Raw genomic sequence first — 23,982 nt, 5'->3', positions numbered from 1 at the left:
TGTCTTTGTATTACATAAGGGAGCTGGTTAGCATGCTAACTGGAGTAGTAGGATCCAACACAACACATAGACGTCTTTGACATAATTTCACGGCTTCACAACCTCATTTCACAGTCTTCTGATTATTATTATTATTATTTTTTTTTTAATGTTTTAGTTTTTAATGTGTCTGTCTCGTGTTGGTTTACCAGATAATTATAATTAGAAAAAAACAGTGCTTCTACCCTCATGCTACAACCAAAACAAAACAAAACAAAGCAAAACACATGTTTCCTCCTTGGTCGTATTTAAATGCGCAACTCAACTGATTTTAAGACTTATTTGAGAAGAGATGTCAACTGGTCTGTGAAAGCAACATATAATTATCATCATTAATGGAAATCTTTTTAAACTCAGAGTGTCTCGCTAATGAACCCTCCCAAATACTTCACAACGCTGTAGTTTAGACAGAAAAATATTAGTAATTAGAGTGTAACACTTAAAATAAATGTAAAATAAACAACACGTCTTACCAGAGACAATGTGAAATTACCCAGGATAAACAATGCATATTTTAAGTACTTGGGAAATAATTTAAAGGGCTCTCCACCAGAAAAGAGGGATACCCATTCAGAAGAAACATAAACTATGGTTGAACTCAGAGCAGCCGTGAGATGTGATAGTATGAATCTGTTTTTGTGTCTCCAAAAACAAAAAGCGTCTTTCCACAGTTATCTCCAAGCCCAAGCTTGAATAATCCCGGATAGACGTGACATCATCACGCTTTACAAAGCTGTTTGGAAAGAAAATACAATAAACCTTTAGTAAGAAATAATGTTTTGTAGCTGGTACTCCTATTGGTCAAAATTAATTAAAATGCTTCGTGCACTTGCCACAGCTCTAGATTAGTGCGTTTTCTGCACATTTAATGAAGGCTGTCATTTTCAGCGAGTCAGTCTGCTCGAAATGTTCCTGCAGCTCGCATTATCTATAGACACACAACCTCGTACGGCCGGATTGGATTTGCTGTATCAGTCTCTGGTGAAACATGAATTTGTTGTAATTGTGATGACATGTGAAGTGCTCGTGGTAGATTAGTGTTTGTTGTTATGTCGTTGGAGTATTCCTCCCGAGTGGCTTCCTAATGAATTCTGCTGAAATCTTAGCCCCCCCCCCCATCCCCCAACCATGGAGACACACACATACTCACACACACACACACCCTTTTTCTAATAAAAGAGCTCTTCCTCTGCACTAAAGCATCCCAGCCACACAGAGGTTTCCATGTTATTGAATTCTGGTCCCAGTAATGAAAACACGGTCCTCTCCTTCACTGAATACAGTCTATTGAATGACACAGTGTCTACATCTGCTACGTACAGAATCAGCTTTTTGCCCATGCCCTCGTGGATGTACTACTTATGCATATATAATCTCCTCCTTCTCCTGATGTCTCTGCAGGTGGGTGTGCAGGGCATCCTGCGTTGCCACTGCCAGGTGAGGTCCCCGGAGACTCCGCAGTGTGCCCGTATTGCATCTACTACAACCAACTTAGCGACACCGAAAATGTTAATGAGAGGCCTGAGGACCAGCAACATGGGCACAGCAATTCGTGCCGAGGCAACTACCCCTGTCATAGCGACAGTCCGTGTGACTGTAGCAGCCCGTGTCACGGTGATGAGTCCGAGCCAAGGAAAAGGCTGTGGGAGCGCTGCTGGGCGGGACTGCAGGTTAAACTGGAGCTTATTGTTGGCAGCAGATACTTCAGCAGAGGAATCATGATTGCCATTCTTATTAACACGCTGTCGATGGGAATAGAGTATCACGAGCAGGTACGTTTCCGTTTATGTTGGCCTAAGAGGCCGCGTGTTTGTGTGCGGACGTACACGTCTCTGTGCGTGCCTCTTGCAGATTGGATATGACTGCGGTTTGATTGAAAATTGGTGCGGTAATAATCACTGTGTGTGGTGGAGTCAATAAACTTACCCTCCAATCAACACTTACGGCACCTAGCATATGGGATCAGGAAGTGTTTGTGTGTATGTCTGTGTGTGTGCGCGTGTGTGTGTGTGTGTGTGTTCGTGCAGTCATGTATCAGGAGATGGAGAAACTCATAAGACCTGAAGTGTTAATTAAAGCGTGACCCTGAGACAGGAGCAGGAGTGAGCGTTGTGGAGACGTGGAAGAGTGAAAGAATGGAGACAGCGCAAGTGGATGAGTGAACAGGAGGAGGAAGAGGAGGAGGAGAGATCTGACACTGTGATTGGCTGAAAGACAGGGGCAGATTGTGGTAGACGAGGGAAGAATTGTATTTGGCCCATTTCTTGAACAATATCATAAATCAGGATGGCCTTAACTATTTAAATGACTAATGTTAAAGGATGAGGACTTAATGATGATCAACAAAGATGTGCGTGCATGTGTGGCTACAGCTTGGTATATTTTTACACACATATGAGCTTCGCTGGGCAAAAACTCCACCGTTTCAATCAACGTGACCGGTCCAGTTTAGTCTGAAGTGCCTCAGAGACTTCCTGGGCTCTGGAGAATATACTGTAGGTCTGTGGCACAGAGATGCTACTGAGCATGCTCAGTGTGCTGCTATGTTCATTTGACGAGCTGTAGGAAATAAACCACAGTGTTTGGGTTTGCTGCAGAAATTAAATGAAGAAATGTCCCCCACTGCCATAATCAATTTCAATTTCCTCCATGTGTTTTTCTATCATAGATTTTGTTCAAAATATTAATATATTCCAGCTTTGCCCAACTAAACTGTAATATTTGACATCGAAGGCAACAAGATACTGAAAAGGATCATTAAATGTTCACCAAAATAGAATTTATTATATGGGATGTGAACTAACAGCTATCTTTACAAAGACTTATCATGGGATGCAGTTCATATAAGAAAAAATTGTCTTTATAAATTCTAAAATATCTATAAGTACAAAAACATGTTTAGAAAGTAAATCTAATAAATTTAAGGTATGTTTGATAGGGCTTTTAAAGTGGGAATACAACATCATGTAAAGAAGTAAGTCCATGGACATGGTTGACTTTTGCTATTTCAACAAACCATCGGAAACTGGTAAATAACCTCTTTAGATGAACACTTGTAAAATTCCTTCAGGTGCAAATATTTGAATAGGGTTCAAATCCATAATCCTCCATTTGTTTTTGTTTTTGTTTGTTGTTTTTTTTAGCCTTTTCTTGGTGGATTTCCTACTTGGCTTAGTGTGCACAGTGTCAGACAGATGGCTTCATGTAATCTTCAAGCTCTCTTCGACAAGATGCAGGATTCATAGTTGAATCAATAATTACCAGCTGCCTGGTCCTCAAGGTGTCGAAGCCATCCCCAACATTTCTGCTGCCATGTTTCTCGTGCTGGTGTGAAGTACCTCTCCCAAAAAGCTTTCGTTGGTCTTCTCCAAACATGTCTGCTGTTTGTGTGGCGTGGTCCCTGCTGCTTTTCTTTTGTTCTATGTGATTTCTTTACTCTGCTCTTGGCCTGGATTTGCTGGGGTGGTCATTCTTGGACCAATTGTTACCAACAATATAAGTCTGGTAACACTCCTTTTGGATGTCATTAAGCTAAGATAATCCATTAATTTATTTCATGGTGGGATAAATCAATCGGAGACATTTTGTTGTAGACACGGTGCTCAGATGACGGCGTTGTTTTTACTCTGTTACTCCGTCATCACACAAAGCCCGTCCTGATGATTTGATTGGTCAGACACGTCTTAATCAACTGGTCAGTACCAAACGAAGTGACTCCAGATCCATTTCCGCCACGAAAATCTTTGTGGGTGGGAGAAGTCAGTTGTTTCAAATCCATCCACTTTGTTGATGGTTTCCTCACAGTGGAGTGATTTATCTCAAGTGGTTTAGAGATCCATTTGAATCCACTGGCTGAAAGGCATCCATTGCTTTTTATTCTGAAGGCCTTAGAGAGCTCTTTAGATCTTGACATGATGACACCACACACTTCAAAGGCAGGTGAGAGGTTTAAATAAGACGGCTCCTGCCTGTCACTCCCTAAAGAGGTGAAGAGGTTCTAATCAGTGGCATCTAATCTGAAACACCAGGTTCTAATTTTAGGGGATTTGAAATGTGTGATAAATGTATTTTCCATGGTTACCATTAACAAAACGATCTTTACAAAAGGTTCATTTTATGTGTGATTTATGTCAGTTCTTTCATCTATCTGTAGGTGCTCTCCTTGTCTAAATAGACCACCAGTCAAACGTTTGGACACACCTGCTCATTGAACTGCTGGTATATGTCAAAAAAGTCATTCAAAACCAAAAAAAAGACTTGTTTTTTAACTCAATCACTAGTTCTGAGCATTTGCCATGAGTTTTGGAAATAACTGAAAGAATAATTGAACAGTGAGTTAGAGAGCAACAATGTTTATTATCTTTTCTTAAATATCACTTTTCAGTCGCAGGTTTTTCGTTTCACCCACGTAACAAGCGTCTCCCGCTTTTGCTCGGCATTTGCACATTTGAGAAGAATAAACTGAATCTCAAACAGCGTGAGAGAGAGACTCTTTTCCTCCCAGTCCCACGGTCCCTCCACGACTCACAGTTTGAGAAGTATTGCTTAAAGTAATATCAATAACATTAATAGTACAAAACGCGTTGGCTTTTTCTACTTTCACAAAAAAAAAACTGTGCCTACTAATCTGGTGCGTTCGAGTGTTCACGGACCTACTGTACACTGTAGCCTTGAACGTTTTGTGAATTCCTAACATGCGGATTCCACTGTGCTCGACTCTTGACTGTCTGTCTCTGTCTGTTTGTTCATTTTTCTCTGTGCCTGTCCATCTCCGTACATCAATCTCTCTCTGTTTTCTCTCCGCATACACTTCCCCCTTTTCAGCCACAGGAGCTGACAGATATCTTGGAGATCAGTAACATGGTGTTCACCAGCCTCTTCAGTCTCGAGATGCTGCTGAAAGTCCTGGCTCTCGGGCTCTTTGGCTACATCAAGAACCCTTACAACGGCTTCGACAGCATCATTGTCATCATCAGGTGGGCGGAGGAAACGTCTCCCGACGTTTAACCCCCAGATTGTGTAGTTTGGCATTACATTTTCTCCCCGTCGTTTGGTAAATCCCTGTGCTCCCTGCGACACAGCTCTGCAGCTACACCTCCTAAAAACTGTCACAGCGATGCTAGTTTCAGCCGGCGGAGCCAAGTGGCTGCACTCACAGTCTGGAGGGCCTCTATTCACTCCATTATGTAGTAATACAAACTAAATTATGTATCTGCGTTTGAAGGCCACGCTTGTTTGCCGTGCCAGTTCACACTACTTTATTTTATTGGCTGGTGAACTGTAAACAGCGCTGGCCCATTTCGTTTTTTCATTTTGCCCATGAAGAAAATAATTTCACACTTACGCCACCTTGAAGATTAAGGACGTTTCAGTGGTTTTGTAATGACGTGTCGTTGCTTAAGTTAAGTAGATATTGATTTTTCTGTTTTCTGCTTTCAGCATTAATTCCACCTATAATCTGTTTGTAATCTATGTTGCAGTGTGTGGGAGATCGTGGGCGAGGCTGAGGGAGGCTTGTCTGTGCTGCGTACCTTCCGTCTGCTGAGAGTCTTGAAGCTGGTTCGCTTCCTTCCTGCCCTGAGGAGGCAGCTGGTGGTGCTGATGAAGACCATGGACAACGTGGCCACGTTCTGCATGTTGCTGATGCTTTTTATATTCATCTTCAGGTATACGTGTTTGCTTTTTCCAAGGGCAACACAGCAGGTCCGAAATGTTTTCCTAAGCCTCGATTACTGAGATGATTCCTTAAAAATGACCGTGTTGACCTTTTTCTTCCCCTGATATTGGACATGTTGCTGCATGTATTATGACGTTTAACGCAATTATTCACACGGGCAGCGTTGCTGCATCGTGCTGCACGGTACATGTATTAAATTACAATGTAATGAAAGTATTTTCTCATTGTGTTCCTACATGCGTGTGCTTGTGCTTGCAGTATCCTGGGGATGCATCTGTTCGGCTGTAAATTTGGTTTGAGGCAAGACAGCGGCGATACTTTACCCGACAGAAAAAACTTTGACTCTCTGCTCTGGGCGACTGTCACTGTGTTTCAGGTCAGGCTCAGGACACACTTGCAGACGCACACATCAACAGTGGTCAGAGGAATTTCCCCGCTGATGAATTACGATTTAATAATTTACTTAAAAAGAGCGATGAGATTGGAACAGCAGCTGCTGCAGTCACCAGCACTAGCCGTGATGATCTCCTGCATTATTTCATTCCCTCCAATTGTGGAGTGCTCACGCTTGATTTTTTTTTAAACAAAATATAAAACCTCTCCCCGTTGGGCAGGTAAGATATGCTTCACATGCAGAGGCGGAGGACGAGTAATGAAACACGCACTCCACGGGAGCTCATTTAACACTGATGAGCGTCATTACTGTTCAACTGACAACGAGACGCACTCGTGTGATTCCTGTTATGCTTAGAACACCTGCTAGCAGCGTAGGTCGCGTTACATCTCTTTTTGTTCTTCGCCGCGCTCTTCTAATCTTCTCGTCTAATCTGCAGATCCTCACCCAGGAGGACTGGAACGCGGTGCTCTATAACGGGATGGCGTCCACCACGCCGCTGGCTGCGCTCTACTTCGTGGCCCTCATGACCTTTGGCAACTACGTCCTCTTCAACTTGCTCGTCGCCATTTTGGTTGAGGGCTTTCAGGCGGAAGTAAGGGGCAAAGATGCACTTCTATTTCAGCCACTTGGAGAACGACAATAATTATTGAGCTCTGCTGTGCCGATGATACCAAAGCTGCCTACGAGAGAATAATGTGTGGCTTCTCCTCTGTCCCCTTTATCCATCCCTCATTTAGCCTCAGTTGTTCTCTCTTCCTCTATTGTGCTTCCCTTTTCCCCCCTTTTCTCTCTTCTATCTTCCTTTCTTGCTGACACACACACACACACACACACACACACACACACACACACACACACACACATTACTCTCCAGGGTAGGGATGTGTTTGATATCGCCTGCCATTCACAGCTGGTGAGCTTTTGTTGTTTAGTTTTCATCTTTTATCTCCAGCATCAGAGAGCACTTGTTCTCTCTCTCTAACACACACACATTATACACACACACACATACACACATACACACACATATACGGATACCCTTTTGCCAAAGCCGTCTGCCTCCATCTTTCTGGCGTGAATTTTAATTAAATTCAGTAAAGCTTTATTGGCGTGACAACAGGAGATCGCTGCCAGAGCCGTGCACATAACTCAACTAGAGAACACTGGAGATTCCCTCCGCCCGCCTGCGCCCCGCTCTTTGTCTCTAAGTCTTTCCCTCTTGACCTGCTCACATCTTTCCCTTTTTACGACAGTCAACAGACAGTGGGAGAAGAAAGATGATAATGATAAAGATAATGATGATGGTGATAGCTGTTGCCTGTGTGTGTGTGTGTGTTCAGGGCGATGCCAACAGATCGGAAGCCGATGACGAGGGACAATCCCTCTGTTACGAGGATGAGGAGAAGTTGAGAGAGCTGTACGCTGCAGGTACAAACTCACAGATGAGCTGCACGTGAAAATGAAAAACTCACTTAATGACTTCAATAAGGCCGGGTGGAGAAAAAAGCGGTCACATAGCCAAACCCAGGGGTCGGCAACCCTCAACACTCAAAGAGCTATTTTGATCCGTTTCCCACATAAAAGAAAACACTGGGAGCCATAAAACCCCTTTGACATCTAAAATGAAGATAACAATGCATATATCGTTTTCACCTCTATGCTAGGCCTATAGTGTGTTGCATTTATGAAATGAACGAACTGCTACAGAGAAAACGAAATTGCATTTATGCAACATAACAGGGATTTATCCGTGGTTGGCTTATCTGGGGTCGAAAAGTTCAATAAATGGCGGGCTGGGCCTGCCGGGGGGTGTCGCACGTCGGCAGTTGTGACGTATATTTTGAGCGACAAAAAAATTAAATACATTTTATTTTAATGTTACAAGATCATCATCAATTCAAATTTAGAATTATATTTAAAAAAGTAACGCACTAAAATAAAAATACATTTGAATTAAATACTCGACATGTGCTGCAATGCACTGTGGGAGTTCAGTGTTTTTGGTTGATGTTACAACCGTGAGTGTGGTGTGGCGTTCAGTGTCATTCAGTTGTTGTGTAGCTCGTAAAAAAGCGTAAAAAAAAAAGTGAACGGCTTTGATCAGTGTCCTTGGTCCGCACCGCTCGCTGCGGAGAGCCGCAATAGAGGAACGAAAGAGCCGCATGCGGCTCCGGAGCTGTGGGTTGCCGACCCCTGACCAAACCTTATATGAATGGAAACGTGAAACATGAAAATATCCCCTGAACTATTGTACTTTACCTGGCTGCAAACAGTTTTGCAGTTTTGCGGTTCAGAGCTTCAATAATTTAGAACACCTACATGTTCCCGAGCCGATCTATATAGAGATCTAAAAGCTGTTTCTAAAGTTGCTGCCTGGAACAAATGCTGTTTAACCGTTTTTTGGGTTAAAAAATTGCCAGTTTCTAACGGCAGCAACTGAAGGCCAAATAAATATTTAACAAAATCTTTGAATCTCGAAATGTAAACTGCTGCTTCTCCAATTACTAAAACATAAAATGACTGTGGGCGTGAGCTCGATGGGCGAAGCTGCAAAACACAACGTGTAAATCACAAATTTAGACAAACTAATTATCCTTAACAAATATATGTTTTATGTGTGTGTGCGCGCAGAACTCAAGATCCAGGCCATGATGCTCAGCCCCAACGGGCTCCTGAACCCAAAAGCCTCCAGGCCCCCTCCTCCTCCCCCACCTCTGCCAGTCATCACACACACTGCAGCCACGCCCACCATGAACTCCAGCCAGTCGCGCCGGACGAGCGGCGCTTCCATGGACATCAGCTGCTTCGAGCTGAGGTCGCCGGTGAGCCTCGGACACGTGCTTTTACAAATAGTATTACCACGTTAACTGTGTCCCCTATAAGGCTGATTTACAGACGTAGTCAAACAGAGAATCAGACTGGGCTAAAATTGATTAAATGTCAGTATCAAATTGCTACAACTGGAGATTTGTGATTTTTGTGGAACACTGCAATGATATGCAGAGAGTAGCATTATCTTAATGAGAAAAAAACCCAATTACATGCCTTTCAGGCTACCTTGCAGAGTTTTATTTGTTTACTTTTGGAGCTTCCCAACAAACCTGCAATATCATATGAAATGTAAGACATTACTTTGAAGCATTTCTGTCCTCGTGAAATATTAAGTCAAATGTTACAGCAAAGTTTCAGCTGGCCGTCTTTTTGTAGGATCATTTTTGGTGCTATCAGCTCAGAGAGCAATCATTTAGCTCTTCATTTACTGATGGCCTTGCCTTATAGTTGAGGTAATTGCTAGTTTTATTTGAGTGAAAGGAGATGAAATGAGATGTGTCCCGCTGGATAGGTGTAAGATAAGCCTTTATTCATCCCACAACGGGGAAATTCTCATTGTTAACAGGAACAGAGACATCCAGCAATCACAGACAGGGCACACAGTGCACACATGGGTGGACTAAAGAATAAGTAAGAGTATAAAAAATATAAAAAGATATATTACAAACAAACAGTAAGAAAATATGGAAAATTATCATGCTTTATATAGATATGTATATGTATATACACACACATACAGTTGGGAGGGATGCAGACAGTGTATGTCCTAGACTGTTTGTTAATATTTATAACATAACAGTCATGACTTAGCATAAAGAAATGTAATTTTCCAATCTGTTTTCCACTTGAGCACTAGAGGTAATCGGTGTTCATTCTTTTTCTATCATCTCTAATCTAATCACGTAGCATCCTGGTCTTTGCCACAGGTCTCAGATCTGTGGGTCACTGTTTCTAATATTTTATGTCATAAATCCACAACTGAGACACACGGATGCAAATGTTTTGTTTTTAATAGATCAGGGGAGCCGATGAACAAACCCAAATTAGAGAAATCACTTCCCAACTTGTAGCGTGTGAATTGCGCCGTTATCAGCTCAGAGCATTGTCGCCTTTACGTGCATGTGAATACAACACGAGGTACAAACAAAAAAAGGCAAAAATCTCTGCAGGTCGGCTTTAATCTACAAAGAGCGAAATCTTCATTTCCACTTGAAAGATATTTCAGAAATCCATCTAAGGGTTACTCTTGTTTGAAGTTGTCCTCGCAGTCTCTGTGGGAGAGCGGCCCAGAGAGCCGGCGCTCCAGCTGGACCAGCATCGGCCGAGCCCCGAGCCTCCACAGGAAGAGCCAGTCGGGAGAGATGGAGTCCCTGCTGTCCGACACTCACACGAGCTCCGACCTCAGCAGCAGGGAGCAGTCTCTGGACCAGTCCGAGTACCTGCAGGTTCCCATGCTCCACTCGCCCGACTGCAACGGCTCCACCTTCCACTTCGACGACGCCCCCCTGACCTTACACTACTACAGTGACCAAGAAGAGGAAGAGCCAGAGGAGGTGAGTACTTATTTAGTTTTGAAATAATAATAAAGAAAACAACAACAACAACAATGCATGTGTTAGGCGGTTTTAATTGTTTGTGGCAGGGACGTCCTTCTTCTGTTATAAATAACATAAAACAAGTTCATAAGCGCTTATATAGGCAAGTTCAAAAGCAGCTGCTAATTATCTTGCAAAGGCATACATTTCAACATGGGCGACCTTACACTCATGCAACTTTGAAAATGTTTAATTAGCTGGATTTAAATTGTGAGCAGCGAGGAAACAGCGAGAACGCTGTTTGAAAAAAAAAAAAAAAAACCTGAGCTGCGTTGCAGTTTTTTTGTGCAGACATAAGAGGAAGTCACTTTAAATTAAATTATTTCAGCATCAGATGATTTTAGTCATTTAATGAGTATATATATATTGTGATTCAGACAATGGACAGCGTGTTACTGTGCCTTTAAGTGGGTGAGTGCACTCCTCTTTTGTTGTTCTTTTCATTTGGAAATGTTCATTTGTGCTCCCTCCAGAGTTTATGTAAGAAGCTGAAGAAGATGCTGGAGCCATATGAGCCTCAGTGGTGCCTGGAGCATGAAGAGTGGTCCCTCTATTTGTTCGCTCCACACAACAAGTAAACACACACTCATAAACACTCACCCTTGTACACGCTACCACTGAGAGTTGCCTAGGTGGGCTAAACTGCAGCATGTGTGAACACTCACAGCTAAGGTGTGAATGTTAGAGCCTGGGCATAGTAATCTGCAATTTTCACTTTTATAAATTAAAAAGAAAAGACGCGTATGTGGACGCGTGCAGCGACGGAAGTGATGCAGGTGATTTGTTCTATATTTTAACACAGAGGAGCAGCGGCTGATGCTCTTTCCTTCTCGTTGTGTTCCCTCCGTAGGTTGAGGCTGTGGTGTAAGAAGGTCATAGGTCACAAGATGTTTGACCACGTCGTCCTCCTTTTCATCTTCCTCAACTGTATCACAATCGCCCTGGAGAGACCTGACATACAGCCCAACAGCATGGTAGCGCACACACAAATTCCCATGTTTGCACTCGTATTGATGAATGAGGATCAATGGAAAAACAGGCCTAACCCGAGCCTTTAACTCACTGAAATGAGTCAGACTCACAAATATGGAAGCACTTGATCTCTCACACTCACTCACACACACACAGACACACACAGACAGGCTGACTGTTGACTACTGCGGCGCACATATGCTCGTAGCAGATGTGGGAGCAGTTTTGGAGTCACTACAGGAACACGTGTCGTTCTCAGTATGTCTTTCATTGTGTTTCTGTCGCTATGCATTGTTTTCTTTTCAGCTCACTATCAAAGTGACTGTGACACAAAACCTTCAAATTAACCAATGCGTGTTCCCGGTGTGTTTTTTTTTCTCTCTCTCACATGTGTGTGTGTGTGTGACAGGAGCGCGTGTTTCTCAGCGTGTCTAATTACATCTTCACCGTGATCTTCGTGGGTGAAATGATGATCAAGGTAACCGTTAACGGTACAAGTTTTCTGAACGAGCACATCCCTCCTCAGTCATTTTCTCATCTTACTTATAAAAGGGCAATTTACTTCCTGGCTGGGGATCAGAATGGCTTTCAGTCTCATTTGCCACCTCTTATTACTATTAGAGTAATTTGCTGGGCCTGTGTGTGTGTGTGTGTGTCTGTATGCTTGTGTGTGATAAGGTGGTCGCTATGGGCATGTACTTTGGAAACGGTGTGTACCTGCAGAGCAGCTGGAATGTGTTGGACGGGCTCCTGGTGTTTGTGTCCCTAGTGGACATCCTCGTCTCCATAGCGTCCACCGGTGGGAACAGAATCTTGGGAATGCTGCGGGTCCTTCGTTTGCTCCGCACGCTGCGACCGCTCAGGTACGAGGGCAGGAGCTTTTGCCTTGTGTCTCCATAAATATTATCTGCGCCACTTTGTTTGATTTCTGCGTGTGCGCGCATGACTCTCTCTCTCTCTCTGTTTGTGTGCTCGTTGCAGGGTGATAAGTCGTGCTCCGGGTCTTAAACTCGTGGTCGAGACCCTGATCACATCTCTCAGACCCATCGGGAATATTGTTCTCATCTGCTGTGCGTTTTTCATTGTGTTTGGAATTCTGGGAGTCCAGGTAATCATTGAAATTATATATTCCCTGTTCATCCAAAGAGTAGGCTGAAGATAAGCCTCATAATGTTTCTTTTTTTTTGCCCTACCTCTGACTCTCATCAAATAAAATACACTTGCCCAGGCACCCAGAGCTCGTTCTGTTTTCTGCCGCAAGAAGGAATCAGAGTGGTTTAAAATAAATGAGGCACAGCTGAGAGAATGCTTCAGGTAATAAAAAGTGAAGAGGAAAAATTGGGAGAAAATGCAAATGAGCTGCTGATTATGCGGCAAAGTCCCTGGAAGTAATTAAAAAAAACTGTGGTTTTACAGGGGGATTGCGCTGAGAGGGTATTTTTTTTTTAAATGGGATTTTCACCTAGATTTTTATGTTATTTCATTAATTAATTCAGTTATTTATTTATTTATTTATTTATTTCGGGCAGTTGTCTGATTAACTAAAACCAAGTAACAAGCCCAGTTAATACGATTAACGTGTTATGAACAGATGTTTGAAGAGTCAGGGATGGGGTCCCTTAAAGATAGATTTGAACTGATTAGTCTGCAGCGTGAATGCATCCCCTTAAGGTAGATAATCTGTAATATTAAAGTAACCTGTAGGATGAATGTATGTATGACACTGACGATTGTTCCCATGTGGTGTACTCTTATGTTAATGTAATGCATTTTACTTTATCTCAGTTTTGTTATACAAGTAATGATACATGTGTTTTGATAAATGTCTCATACTGTCAATCTCTACCGTTATACTCTTATACACCAAAACAAAAAGAAATACAAAAATCTGAGAGGTCTCAAAAAGAAAAAAAAAATATAGAGTCTACTGTAAGAAAGACCAGATGGTAGTAACAGGCCTGTAAGTGCTTAAAGACTAAATTACCATATCTCTTTTTTTTCTTGCCTTGGTGCCGTCTTGTGTTTTAATGCTGTTCACACATCTGTCCTGTACTTGTGCAGCTGTTTAAGGGCAAATTCTTCCACTGCGAGGGGCTCAATGTGAGTAACATCACCAATAAAACCCAGTGCCTGGAGGCGGGCTACCTCTGGGTTCGACGGAAATACAACTTTGACAACCTGGGACAGGTTTGTCACCCGCCCACGCGCCTTGTACCGACACCTCCTCTTACAAACTGATTGCTGGCGTGCGGCTGATTTATGTGTCCCCGTCTCCCCAGGCGCTCATGTCACTCTTTGTGCTGTCGTGTAAAGACGGCTGGGTCAGCATCATGTATGACGGCCTGGACGCTGTCGGAGTGGACCAGCAGGTGAAGAGACACACACACGGAGCAACACACTGTGGATGAAAGAAGAGTGCGAGCGGCGAAGAATGAACGCTCGAGCGCTCGGCACACAAATCTTTCAGCCTGTTTATATTGTATCTGTTCTGTTTTGTGTCAGTCTCCGGCACATTTGATCTTGTTTGTTTGAATGAGAGAGAGAATATTTCGGCAGAGAGATGGGGAGGTGTAAGAAGAAAGGCAGATGGATAAATAGATGTGAGTTGACAGCGCTGGCAGTTTCTCTGCTGACTCAGGACTTACATTGTCTTCTTGTTTATGCCCTCCCCCTCTCCAACCTCCCCCCCTCCACCCCTCTCAAAATCTTTCGTCACAATTTCCCTTTGTATCCCCACGCCACCTCCCTCCCCTTCTCTTCTTGCACTCTCTGTTCCCGCAGCCCATAAGAAACAACAATCCCTGGATGCTGCTGTTCTTCATCTCCTTCCTCCTCATCGTCAGCTTCTTTGTGCTCAACATGTTTGTGGGCGTGGTGGTGGAGAACTTCCACAAGTGTCGACAGCAGCAGGAGGAGGAGGAGGCCCGGATAAGGGAGGAGAAGCGGCAGAAGCGGCTGGAGAAGAGGCGGAGAAGTGAGAAGCCGTTAGGGACGGGGGACGGAGGGGCGTTCAGAAGTTTATGGGCACGTGAACGTCGCAACCATATGCATTAGCTAAACGCAAGCGCAACCTCTTCCATTAATATTCTCACAGAACAGCCTGCACTCTTCTAGGAAGGTCATCCAAAAAAAAAAAGAAAATGGATGCTGCCTGCTGCCTTCAGCCTCGGGAGTATTATTCTCAGAGTCAGGGATGATTGGCTTCCATTCTAACTAGTGTCCCCGTGTTCAATGAACCCAGGACAGGCGCCGTACAGTTTATGCGTGGCTCTTTTCTCTCCGTTAGCGTCGGCACAGTTTGTATCTTAGCGTGAAATCCGCTAACACTTGTATTTGTGCACTTTACGTTATTATTTAATGATTTCCTCATTAGTTATTTCACTCTGAAATCCAGCAAAATGATAGATTTTTGTGTTTATTCGTGCCACTTCTCCTCTGAAGCAGAACGGGGAACGCTACGGATTTCGTTCTGCTCATTTTCTCTATTCAGGACGTGGAGACACAAAATAAAGAGAGGACTGTGTGCACATAACAGCGACTAAACCTCTTAGAAAAACAGTTGAATCACGGCTGCTTCAGAACTAACTGAAAGAAAGAAGAGCAAACTCTTGCTCTGATGCTGAATCCACATTATGTGTTGGGCAGAGTTAAGGTCCTGTCTCAAATTTCTTCCAGAGAGACTATATTTTAGGCATTATTGTGTTAAAAGTGGCTCTGAAACCACGTAGGACATTTCCAGGCAGACACGTACGTCCACATAGTTTTGGCTTTTTGTTAAATATAACACAGTCTATAATGTACTATGAAGGTCATATTATACTAACACATGCACAGCCTCTGCGCTCCATCTATATTGGATGAGCACATGCATACTATCTGCCACTATCATGCTCAGATACACATTCAACATGACTACACCCACACTGTATTTTCTCTCTCTCAGTTCAGTGTCACCCGCCCCTCTCTCTCTCTCTCTCTGTCTCTCTGCAGTGTAATCTCTAGTAGTGCTTTCCTCTTAGTCAGTTAACTGTCTGGCAACAGACGGCAAGGGTTCCTTCCCAAAGACACCTTGAGGTGCCACGGTGTGCGTGCGTTTGCGTGATGGATAGGACTGAAATCCTGAGAAGGCACTTTTAGGCTACACGCACACACACACACACATGCACGCACACAGCACAGAGAGCCACTTGGCACATACTTCATCAGTGACTTCATAGCCGATCATATTTTTTCTTTCAGAAGCATTTTAACGGCTGCATTCATGTGCGTGTGTGTGTGTGTGCGCTGTCCGTGTGTGTGTGTGTGTGTGCGACGCAGGGGCCCTGGAGAAGCCATATTACGCCGAGTACTCCCCGCTGCGTCGAACCATCCACACCGTGTGCACCAGCAGCTACCTGGATCTCTTCATCACCATCATCATCTTCACAAACCTCATCACCATGAGCATGGAGCACTACAACCAGCCTAAGGTAACCATGGCAACGCCTTCAGCCACCTGTCCTAGAACCATAGTAATGAGGCGGTATGGGATGGTACAGTACAGCCACAGTGTCTCTCTTTCTCCCTCTCTGTGTGTGTGTGTGTGTGTGTGTGTGTGTGTTTGGTTGTGTGTGCGTGTCCTGCAGTACTTCGAGGAGATTCTGAAGTACTGCAATTACGTCTTCACAGTGGTTTTTGTCATCGAGGCCATTCTCAAACTCATCGCCTTTGGCCTGCGCCGCTTTTTCAAAGAGAGGTATTCACGCTCTCACACCCTCACACCGTGACACTCACGGACGTGCAGCCTCCTTCACGGAGAAACTGAAACTCGTTGGTGTGTTTAGATGGAACCAGCTGGACCTCGCCATTGTGCTGTTGTCCATTATGGGCATCACGCTGGAGGAAATAGACCTGAATGCTTCCCTCCCCATCAACCCCACCATTATTCGCATCATGCGGGTCCTGAGGATAACGCGAGGTACGCACACACACACACACACACACACACACACACACACACACACACACACACACACACACGGTGACACAAAAACACACATGGACGAAATGATATGTGGCTGATGAGAGCTGACAAGTCCCCGTGTTTTCAGTGCTGAAGCTGTTGAAGATGGCTACGGGCATGAGAGCTCTGTTGGACACGGTGATGCAAGCGCTGCCTCAGGTAAGAGGCCGCCCCTGACGCTGTGAAATAAAACATGTCTTGTTAAACTGCTTGCCTGGTGTCCAGACCTGATGAAATGCAGGAGGCAGCTTGTTTTATTTAGCAATTTACGAGGCCGGGCGTCGACTGTCTCCCTCGTGATTTACCGACGCCCGTGATTCCGCGAGCCGGCGTTAAACCATTAAACCGGCAAACATGACGACGTCCTCACACAGTATTTAGCTAAAGACTAATTGCTGATCCTTAAATGCATCATTGCAGCTGATAAATCCCCGTTGCAAACATTCGTGTTGCTATGCTGTGTTTGTTTTGCGACTGAAGGGATGTAACAAGAACCAGAGTGTCCGGTTTGAAAGTTCATCACACACAAAGACACCACGCAGCAGTGTTTTCTCTTGTGAGGCGGGCGCGCTACATACAAATAAATACTCCACTAGGTATAAACTTTTCGCATTTATGCGATTGGCCAGAGCCGTGCCTGTAATACTATTCAATATTTTAACGTGACATTCACAACCAAGGATTTCTGCTGAGATGGAAACGTAAGTGGAAACGTCAGTGGCTCGCCTCCAAAGTTAGTTCAGCACTCACGTCCACACTCAAATATCTCAAAAACTATTGGATCGATTGTGACAACATTTTGCGATAGTCCTAAAGAAATGAACTTGACTCTCTATGATTCATCCTGTGCAGCGGCTAGGCTTGATGTTTGTAGTATTGATTAAAATGTTTCCACAGAGCATCAGATGAATCGCTGTGATATTTGTTATAGACGTTCGGATGAATTGTAATGATTTGCGCGACTGCTTTTCATCCAACAACCACCGTCCGGTCAAAACTTGACCTTTGACCATTTTTATGACCAAAGCCACTGTACGTGCGAAACTCACAGGATTCAATTCATCCACTTCTAACTTAATAACATGCTACATTAGCATCACGATTACATTAGATGTTACCTTGAGATATCACTCACTCAGCGTTGTATTAATGAGCATGTTAATGTGTCGTCATTAGCATTTAAGCCAAAGCATCGTTTGGTCTGAGAACAGGTTCAGAGAGCTGCGAGCTTCACTGAGGCTCCACGCCATTATCTTTCTCTCTCCAACACAACATCTTCAACACTTAATCGGAGTCACTGATTAAGCACAAACATTCACTTAGACTCAAAGCGGAGCTGATTTAAATGTAAAGGTCACTTTTTACTTCATAAAACACAGATTATGAAGTTTTTCGACAGTCTCTGCAAACAATGTCTTCGAGTGAACGCAGCCTTTTCAGCCAAATCTCACATGTTGACGTGGCGCCAAAAACACACTTAATGCCACTAGTGGCCGCTGCCAAATATCTCAGAGGGCGTAATTGTTGCACTAATGTCTAAGGTGACCTGTTCAGTGGGTAAATTAACAGCAGGCGGACATTGTTTTTGCCGTTCATTGTTTTTTGCCGTTCATTGTTTTTGCCGTTCATTGTTTTTGCCGTTCATTGTTTTTGCTGTTTTGCATTTATCAGTTCAGCAGCTTCGGGTGTAAAGGTAACTACTTCATACAGTATTAATGAAAAACAATTTGACTCTCCACAGTCATCTGATTCACTTTGTCACATTTTATATTAGTTGCAGCAAATCCAGAATAAAGAGCAGTGGTACTGGTTGATAATGTGCAGTGAATTAAAACAGTGCAGCCATTGCACTTGGAAGTCTTTTAATTAATTGCACATTATCAACCTCACTGCTTTTTAGTCTGGACCTAGGATGTTATGCAATCATTTTTTTTTTTTTTTATACAGTAAGTGCAATCACATAACTCACTTTTTGAAATTACATTACTCACTTATTTTGAAATTGTTTCTCTTTCAAGGTGGAAAAATGATCAAGTGTGATCCTGATTAGTTGTCTCTCCGTGGAAAGCGTGCTCAGTGCATCCAGACACTACTGACTTATTACTATTTGGTATGAATTTGTTGATCACTGGCTAACTGAGAGCCCCTGGACCCAGCATGTTAGTGTATGTTGAATAGACTGTGTTCAGCACATGAAAGCGAGATGTCTAGGACAATGACACTAACAACAATGTGACTGAAGGTGGTAGAAACACGCCCCAATGGAGAAACCATTTTATTTTTATGTATTTATTTGGATCCCCATTAGTCACTACCAAATGCAACAACTACTCTTCCTGGGGTCCACACAAGTCAACATTACATCACCAAGACAAAAAAACAAGCAAATAAAAAACACAACTAACTAAATAATAATAACAATAACAATAAAACATGAATCAACAACAATTAAACTACCAATAACAAAAGGTATTTATCGATCTAAATGTAGTCTGTAAACCATTCATTACAGCTCAGAAGTGATGGTAAATAGTGGTGAATCAACTAAAACTGCAGAGACGTGTGCGAGAAAATTTCCCATTGATGACCATGTAATCAGAAATGATTCGGATTAAGGGTTGTTAAGTGAAATTAGCACATGCATACATTGTTTACGACTGGTGTCAAACAGTTCCATATTTTCATTTCTCTGTACGTAACAGTGCGTTGCAGCAAGTAAGAAACAACCTCGTGTTGCATGCCCAGTATTTTTAAGTCATGTCTGTCGCTATTATATGACAGAGGATGGTAAAGGACACTCTGGATTTTACGTAATGAAATATTTCTTATAAAACAGAGCAGATAAATAACTGTCCGATGACCAGCCTAAGTTTACGTGCACTCTCACCATCCATACATCTATAATATCTTTTATCCTTCAGTCTTTACTGTGCACCTTATATGATATTGATATAAACAGCGGCATAACATTTTTGCAGAGAAGCAGGTTATTCTGGTTCGAGTACGGTGCGGACGGTAACACATGGGGGAGGATCTATCACAGCTGCAGTCAGAGTGAGCTCTCTGGGGACACCTACAATAAATGGAGGGGGGGGACGATGGCGTACATTAAGGGAGCTCATGCATCGGTATGCACGGCAAATAGACATTTATAAATTGTTTGATGTGCGGTTGTACTTTTGACCTCCGGCTAAATTATATCCGTTATAATGTTGCCTTCCAAACCGGAGCAGGTTATTTCAAAACCACTTCCACTTTCTGCAAACCTGACATCATCTTTAAAGTGACACGTCGCTGCAAGAGATCAAGGTCTCTGCCGCAGTGTCCGAGTGCTTTTCCTCCCCTGCACTTCATCAGTGGGTTTATCCATTATCTAATTAGACGCGTTGTTACCTAGTACCACGAGGGAAGGCGAGTCTCTGTGAATGGCTCTGGAAGTAGAATAAACAAGGCATTCATCAGGACTGGATCCAGGCTATAAAAGTGTCACCTTTGTTTTTCCAACTACAAACTGAGTTATTATTCTACTTCAGGTATCATGATGGCTTTTGTCAGATTTTAAGAAGTAGTAAACATCGGCGCAGTAAGCCTTAGCAGTCCCCGTCGATGCACTCTCTCTATCTGTTTGCGTCTCTCTGGATGTACTGTAAACTGTACATGTCTATTATTTTTTTTTCTGTGTATCATACACTGTATATATCTGTGTGTTGCGTGTAATGTGTCTGTCTAGGTGGGGAATCTGGGTCTGCTCTTCATGTTGCTGTTCTTCATCTATGCAGCTCTGGGAGTTGAGCTCTTTGGAAAACTGGGTTAGTGTGTGCGTGCGTGCGTGGACACGCCAGAGTGTGCGAGCACGCGATTGTGTGTGCATGCGTGTGAATCGCTACCGATGTGCAGATGTGTGTGTGTGTGTGTGCGTGTGTGTGTGTGTGTGGGCACCTCAGCTGAGATTCGTGTGGATTACGTAACAAGAATAAATATTGTTGAGTTACCTACATTAATTATGTCAATTTAGAATCAGTGTTCTAATCAGTGCTCTAATCTGCAGTTCTCTTTCTTCTCTCCCCCCATGTCTTCCTCTCACGACACCATTGCCGCCTCTAACGCCCCTTTCGTCCTCTTTCACAGAGTGCTCGGAGGAGAATCCGTGCGAGGGCCTTAGCCGCCATGCTACCTTTGACAACTTCGGCATGGCTTTCCTCACACTCTTCAGGGTGTCCACCGGGGACAACTGGAATGGGATTATGAAGGTTGTTCCTCTTTCTCTCCTCCTGCTCTGTGGGAGTGTTTAAAAATATGGATAGATGACAGGGTGCATGTTTGTGTCTGCGCGCACTTGCGCGTCTCGGAGCATCGGTTATGAGACAGCCGCTGCATTAAGCAGAGAGCAGATCACTGTTTTTATGACAGACTAAGAGCTGCTGACATTAGGAGGGTTAGGAGAGTGCTCTTCTGTGACAAGCTCAAGGTCCTTCCCCTCTCGGCTCAACATCTCCCCCTGTTGGAAGAGAGAGGAAGCGCAAACTTAATAGCTCACCTTAATCCCTTTATCTCTCAGCAGTTTGCATAATTGCTTCATAATCTATATTCTGTCCCTTTTCCCCTCTTCGTCCAGGACACACTGCGCGACTGCCGCCCGCAGGACCGCCACTGCCTCACCTACCTGCCCTTGATCTCCCCAGTTTACTTCGTGACCTTCGTCTTAACGGCTCAGTTTGTGCTGGTCAACGTGGTGGTGGCCGTTCTGATGAAGCACCTGGAGGAGAGCAACAAGGAGGCGCAGCTCGAGGAGATGGAGGAGAGGAAGGAGAGGGAGGAGCAGAAGGAGAGGGAGGAGCGGAAGGAGAGGGAGGAGCGGAAGGAGAGGGAGGAGGCCGACCGACGCCTCAGTGCGGCGTCTGCGGGCGGAGACCTGGAGCTGAGCGTGGACGCACCTGCCCAGGTAACAGACACGCGCGTGTTCATGTTTCTGCATGTGTGGAGAGGGAAGAGAGTGGAGGTGACAGTGACAGTGACAGTGACAGCGGTGGCGATCTCGTGTGGCAGGTGCAAGTTGAGAATGAGGAGCGTTCCCACGGCAACCTGCTGAGCATGGGACGCATGCTGTCTCTCCCCAGCGACAGCTACCCCCAGCCACTCAGATGCTCCCCTTATCCTCCCATTGGCCACGAGGCCTTCACTGGTCACAGCTACTCAGGTAATGTGGATGTTTATCGCCAATTAAATTTTTTTTTACTCTAATATGATTATTGCTTCTGTGCTTATAGATTCTTTTCAAACTAGAAAAGTGAAATGTCGTAAAATGCATAAACAGGAAGTAATGTACAGAGAAATAAACCTTCTTTATAGCTAGCTATTCTTGATAATTTACGTATAATAAGAACAGACTGATGACGTGAAATAAAACTTAATTACTGAACAGTGGTGCCAGTAAATGCCATGAACATGTTTGTCAATGTCATGCTTTCCAACTTCCTTCACTTTGTATGTGGTAAAATCAAGTGTTTTCCTTTGTTAGAAAAAGAAAAAAGTGGAATGTGCCGCCGCCGGTAGAGTTTGAGCAAATGTCATGAAGAAAAATACATAATACAAGAGTGTGCTTGTTAGGATCTGTTTTCTGGTAAATACACATTTGGTCCAGAAGTGTTGTATATGAGACTGATCAAAAAGAGCATCTTACCCAGCGCAACAGTCATTTATGAACAGTTTTTGGACAGTGGAAGCCTGGGGCGCTGCTGGCCTGTTCAGATTTAATTCTCATCAGAGTCTGATGACACACCATTTGGTTTTTATTATGGGGTGGATTCAGTCGATACAGACGAAAAAAAAAAAACATACCTCAGCATGTGATGTGATCGCCCTGCAACTTATCAGAGCAATTTTATTGTGAATAAATTCCGCTCCCTCGTGCTCGGATGAGGTCTTATGACTGTGTCACCGATACATCAGCATATTATCAGCATAAACCCTGCCCAAGTGATTTGACTGACCCGACAGACCTTCGCTGGAGCATAGTCAGTTCCAGATGGAGCCGTGCCAAACCAGCTTCCTGCCACAGAGCAGTTTTGGGCAGAAACGTTTCTCTGACTTCCAGGCTAAGGCCCTGCAGGAGCACTGCAAACACTCAACAGAGACTACGACTTTTAGAAAGACATAACGAGTTCCCTGTGGTAGGATCCATATCTGTTGAGATAACAGTTTAATTAAGTGTGAGCCCGTGGACTAGTTAGACCCATCTGAACTATATGTTGAATATTAATGTAAATCTATTGTATCTATTTAGACACTCCCTTTTATTTTGGAAATACAGAATTTTTTTTTTGTGTCTATGGTTTTATGCAGGCTCCATGTCGTCTCTGGGCTCCAGTGGCGCTGGGTCTCTGCTGCAGGTTCCAGGAGCGCTGCCCACCATCAGCCACGCTTCACTGGGCTCTGGACGCAGCTCGAGGCCAATGATCTGCCTCAGCACCTCTCAGAGCATCGACAGACACTCCCCGCACAGACTCAGCCCGGCCGACAGCCTAGAAGGATACAGGTTAAGTCCGGCCCACAGAATAAACAGGCACAGGCTGAACTCGGCCCACAGCATAGACGAGTACGGGTCGAGCCCAGCCCGGCGGATCGGCAGACACAGACTCAGCTCTGCTCACAGCATGGACGGATACAGGCTGAGCCCAGATTACAGCGCGGACAGGCCGAAGCTCATGTCCAGCCACAGCATAGACAGACACCCGTCGCTCCGCCTGAGTCCCACGCACAGCTCCAGCAGACGGTCTTCGTGCTGGCTCAGTCCCGAAGACGGTTTGGACAGGAACAAGCTGAGTCCCTCCTACGTCCCGGACAGTTCGGTCATGAAGAGACCGACATCCTTCCGCTCGGCAAACAGACAGTTACGGAGACAGGTGTGTTTCGTCCCCTTTGTTGTCAACATCCAATCACGTATGCGCGCTGACCCACAGCAACGTTTAATCCAAAGCAAACTGTTTAAGCACGTATTTAAAGCAGACAACAGAATTGATTGATTACAGAGAGCCAGGTTATTGATTTTCATACAACGTTATAATGAATCAAACTCAAACTCAATGTCTCCGGTCGCAGCAAAAACACACATGAAAAAGGCAACGGCAAGGTCTGCGAGAATTCAGGCTGAAAGGCAAAGCGACTGGGTGTAAATTAGCTCTAAGCTCCTAAGAGAGATCATTATATTTTAAAAAAAATTCTGGAGGTGGCTTTAAATTCTTCAACACTATAATAATATGTACATGGAAAATGATCTTAGTTGCTCTAATTCCTTGTAGCCAGGCAGTCCGTTCCTAAACGTAGGGGAGTTTAATCTCTATAGTTATTATAGATAGATATTATGAGCCTTTAGCAGTTAATCAGATCACGTCCGTCTCTTATACGATTACAGTCCCTGTAGAATTACATATTCCCTCTATGTGATTGTCGAGAGGGAAAATTCTTGCCA

General features: G+C 44.0%; 1 protein-coding gene across 1 annotated transcript in view; it reads left to right on the top strand.

Moving 5' to 3' along the window:
• Window positions 1-23,982, top strand: part of LOC125004111 (voltage-dependent T-type calcium channel subunit alpha-1I-like) — a 44,685-nt gene that overhangs the window by 17,940 nt on the left and 2,763 nt on the right. Inside the window, exons 10-34 of the mRNA XM_047578494.1 lie at window positions 1,441-1,811; window positions 4,864-5,015; window positions 5,520-5,705; window positions 5,975-6,092; window positions 6,550-6,705; window positions 7,454-7,541; window positions 8,745-8,935; window positions 10,202-10,498; window positions 11,014-11,114; window positions 11,391-11,514; window positions 11,922-11,990; window positions 12,191-12,375; window positions 12,494-12,620; window positions 13,574-13,699; window positions 13,792-13,881; window positions 14,294-14,486; window positions 15,830-15,981; window positions 16,138-16,247; window positions 16,336-16,469; window positions 16,603-16,673; window positions 20,245-20,323; window positions 20,643-20,764; window positions 21,130-21,456; window positions 21,561-21,711; window positions 22,857-23,416. Coding sequence (XP_047434450.1) covers window positions 1,441-1,811; window positions 4,864-5,015; window positions 5,520-5,705; window positions 5,975-6,092; window positions 6,550-6,705; window positions 7,454-7,541; window positions 8,745-8,935; window positions 10,202-10,498; window positions 11,014-11,114; window positions 11,391-11,514; window positions 11,922-11,990; window positions 12,191-12,375; window positions 12,494-12,620; window positions 13,574-13,699; window positions 13,792-13,881; window positions 14,294-14,486; window positions 15,830-15,981; window positions 16,138-16,247; window positions 16,336-16,469; window positions 16,603-16,673; window positions 20,245-20,323; window positions 20,643-20,764; window positions 21,130-21,456; window positions 21,561-21,711; window positions 22,857-23,416 — 4,280 coding nt within the window. The remainder of the gene's footprint in view (window positions 1-1,440; window positions 1,812-4,863; window positions 5,016-5,519; window positions 5,706-5,974; window positions 6,093-6,549; window positions 6,706-7,453; window positions 7,542-8,744; window positions 8,936-10,201; window positions 10,499-11,013; window positions 11,115-11,390; window positions 11,515-11,921; window positions 11,991-12,190; window positions 12,376-12,493; window positions 12,621-13,573; window positions 13,700-13,791; window positions 13,882-14,293; window positions 14,487-15,829; window positions 15,982-16,137; window positions 16,248-16,335; window positions 16,470-16,602; window positions 16,674-20,244; window positions 20,324-20,642; window positions 20,765-21,129; window positions 21,457-21,560; window positions 21,712-22,856; window positions 23,417-23,982) is intronic.

The sequence above is a fragment of the Mugil cephalus genome, chromosome 2, assembly GCF_022458985.1.
Source record: "Mugil cephalus isolate CIBA_MC_2020 chromosome 2, CIBA_Mcephalus_1.1, whole genome shotgun sequence".
Classification (NCBI taxonomy): Eukaryota; Metazoa; Chordata; class Actinopteri; order Mugiliformes; family Mugilidae; genus Mugil; species Mugil cephalus.
Note: the sequence above shows the minus strand (reverse complement) of the source record. Positions and strands in the feature narration are given on the sequence as shown.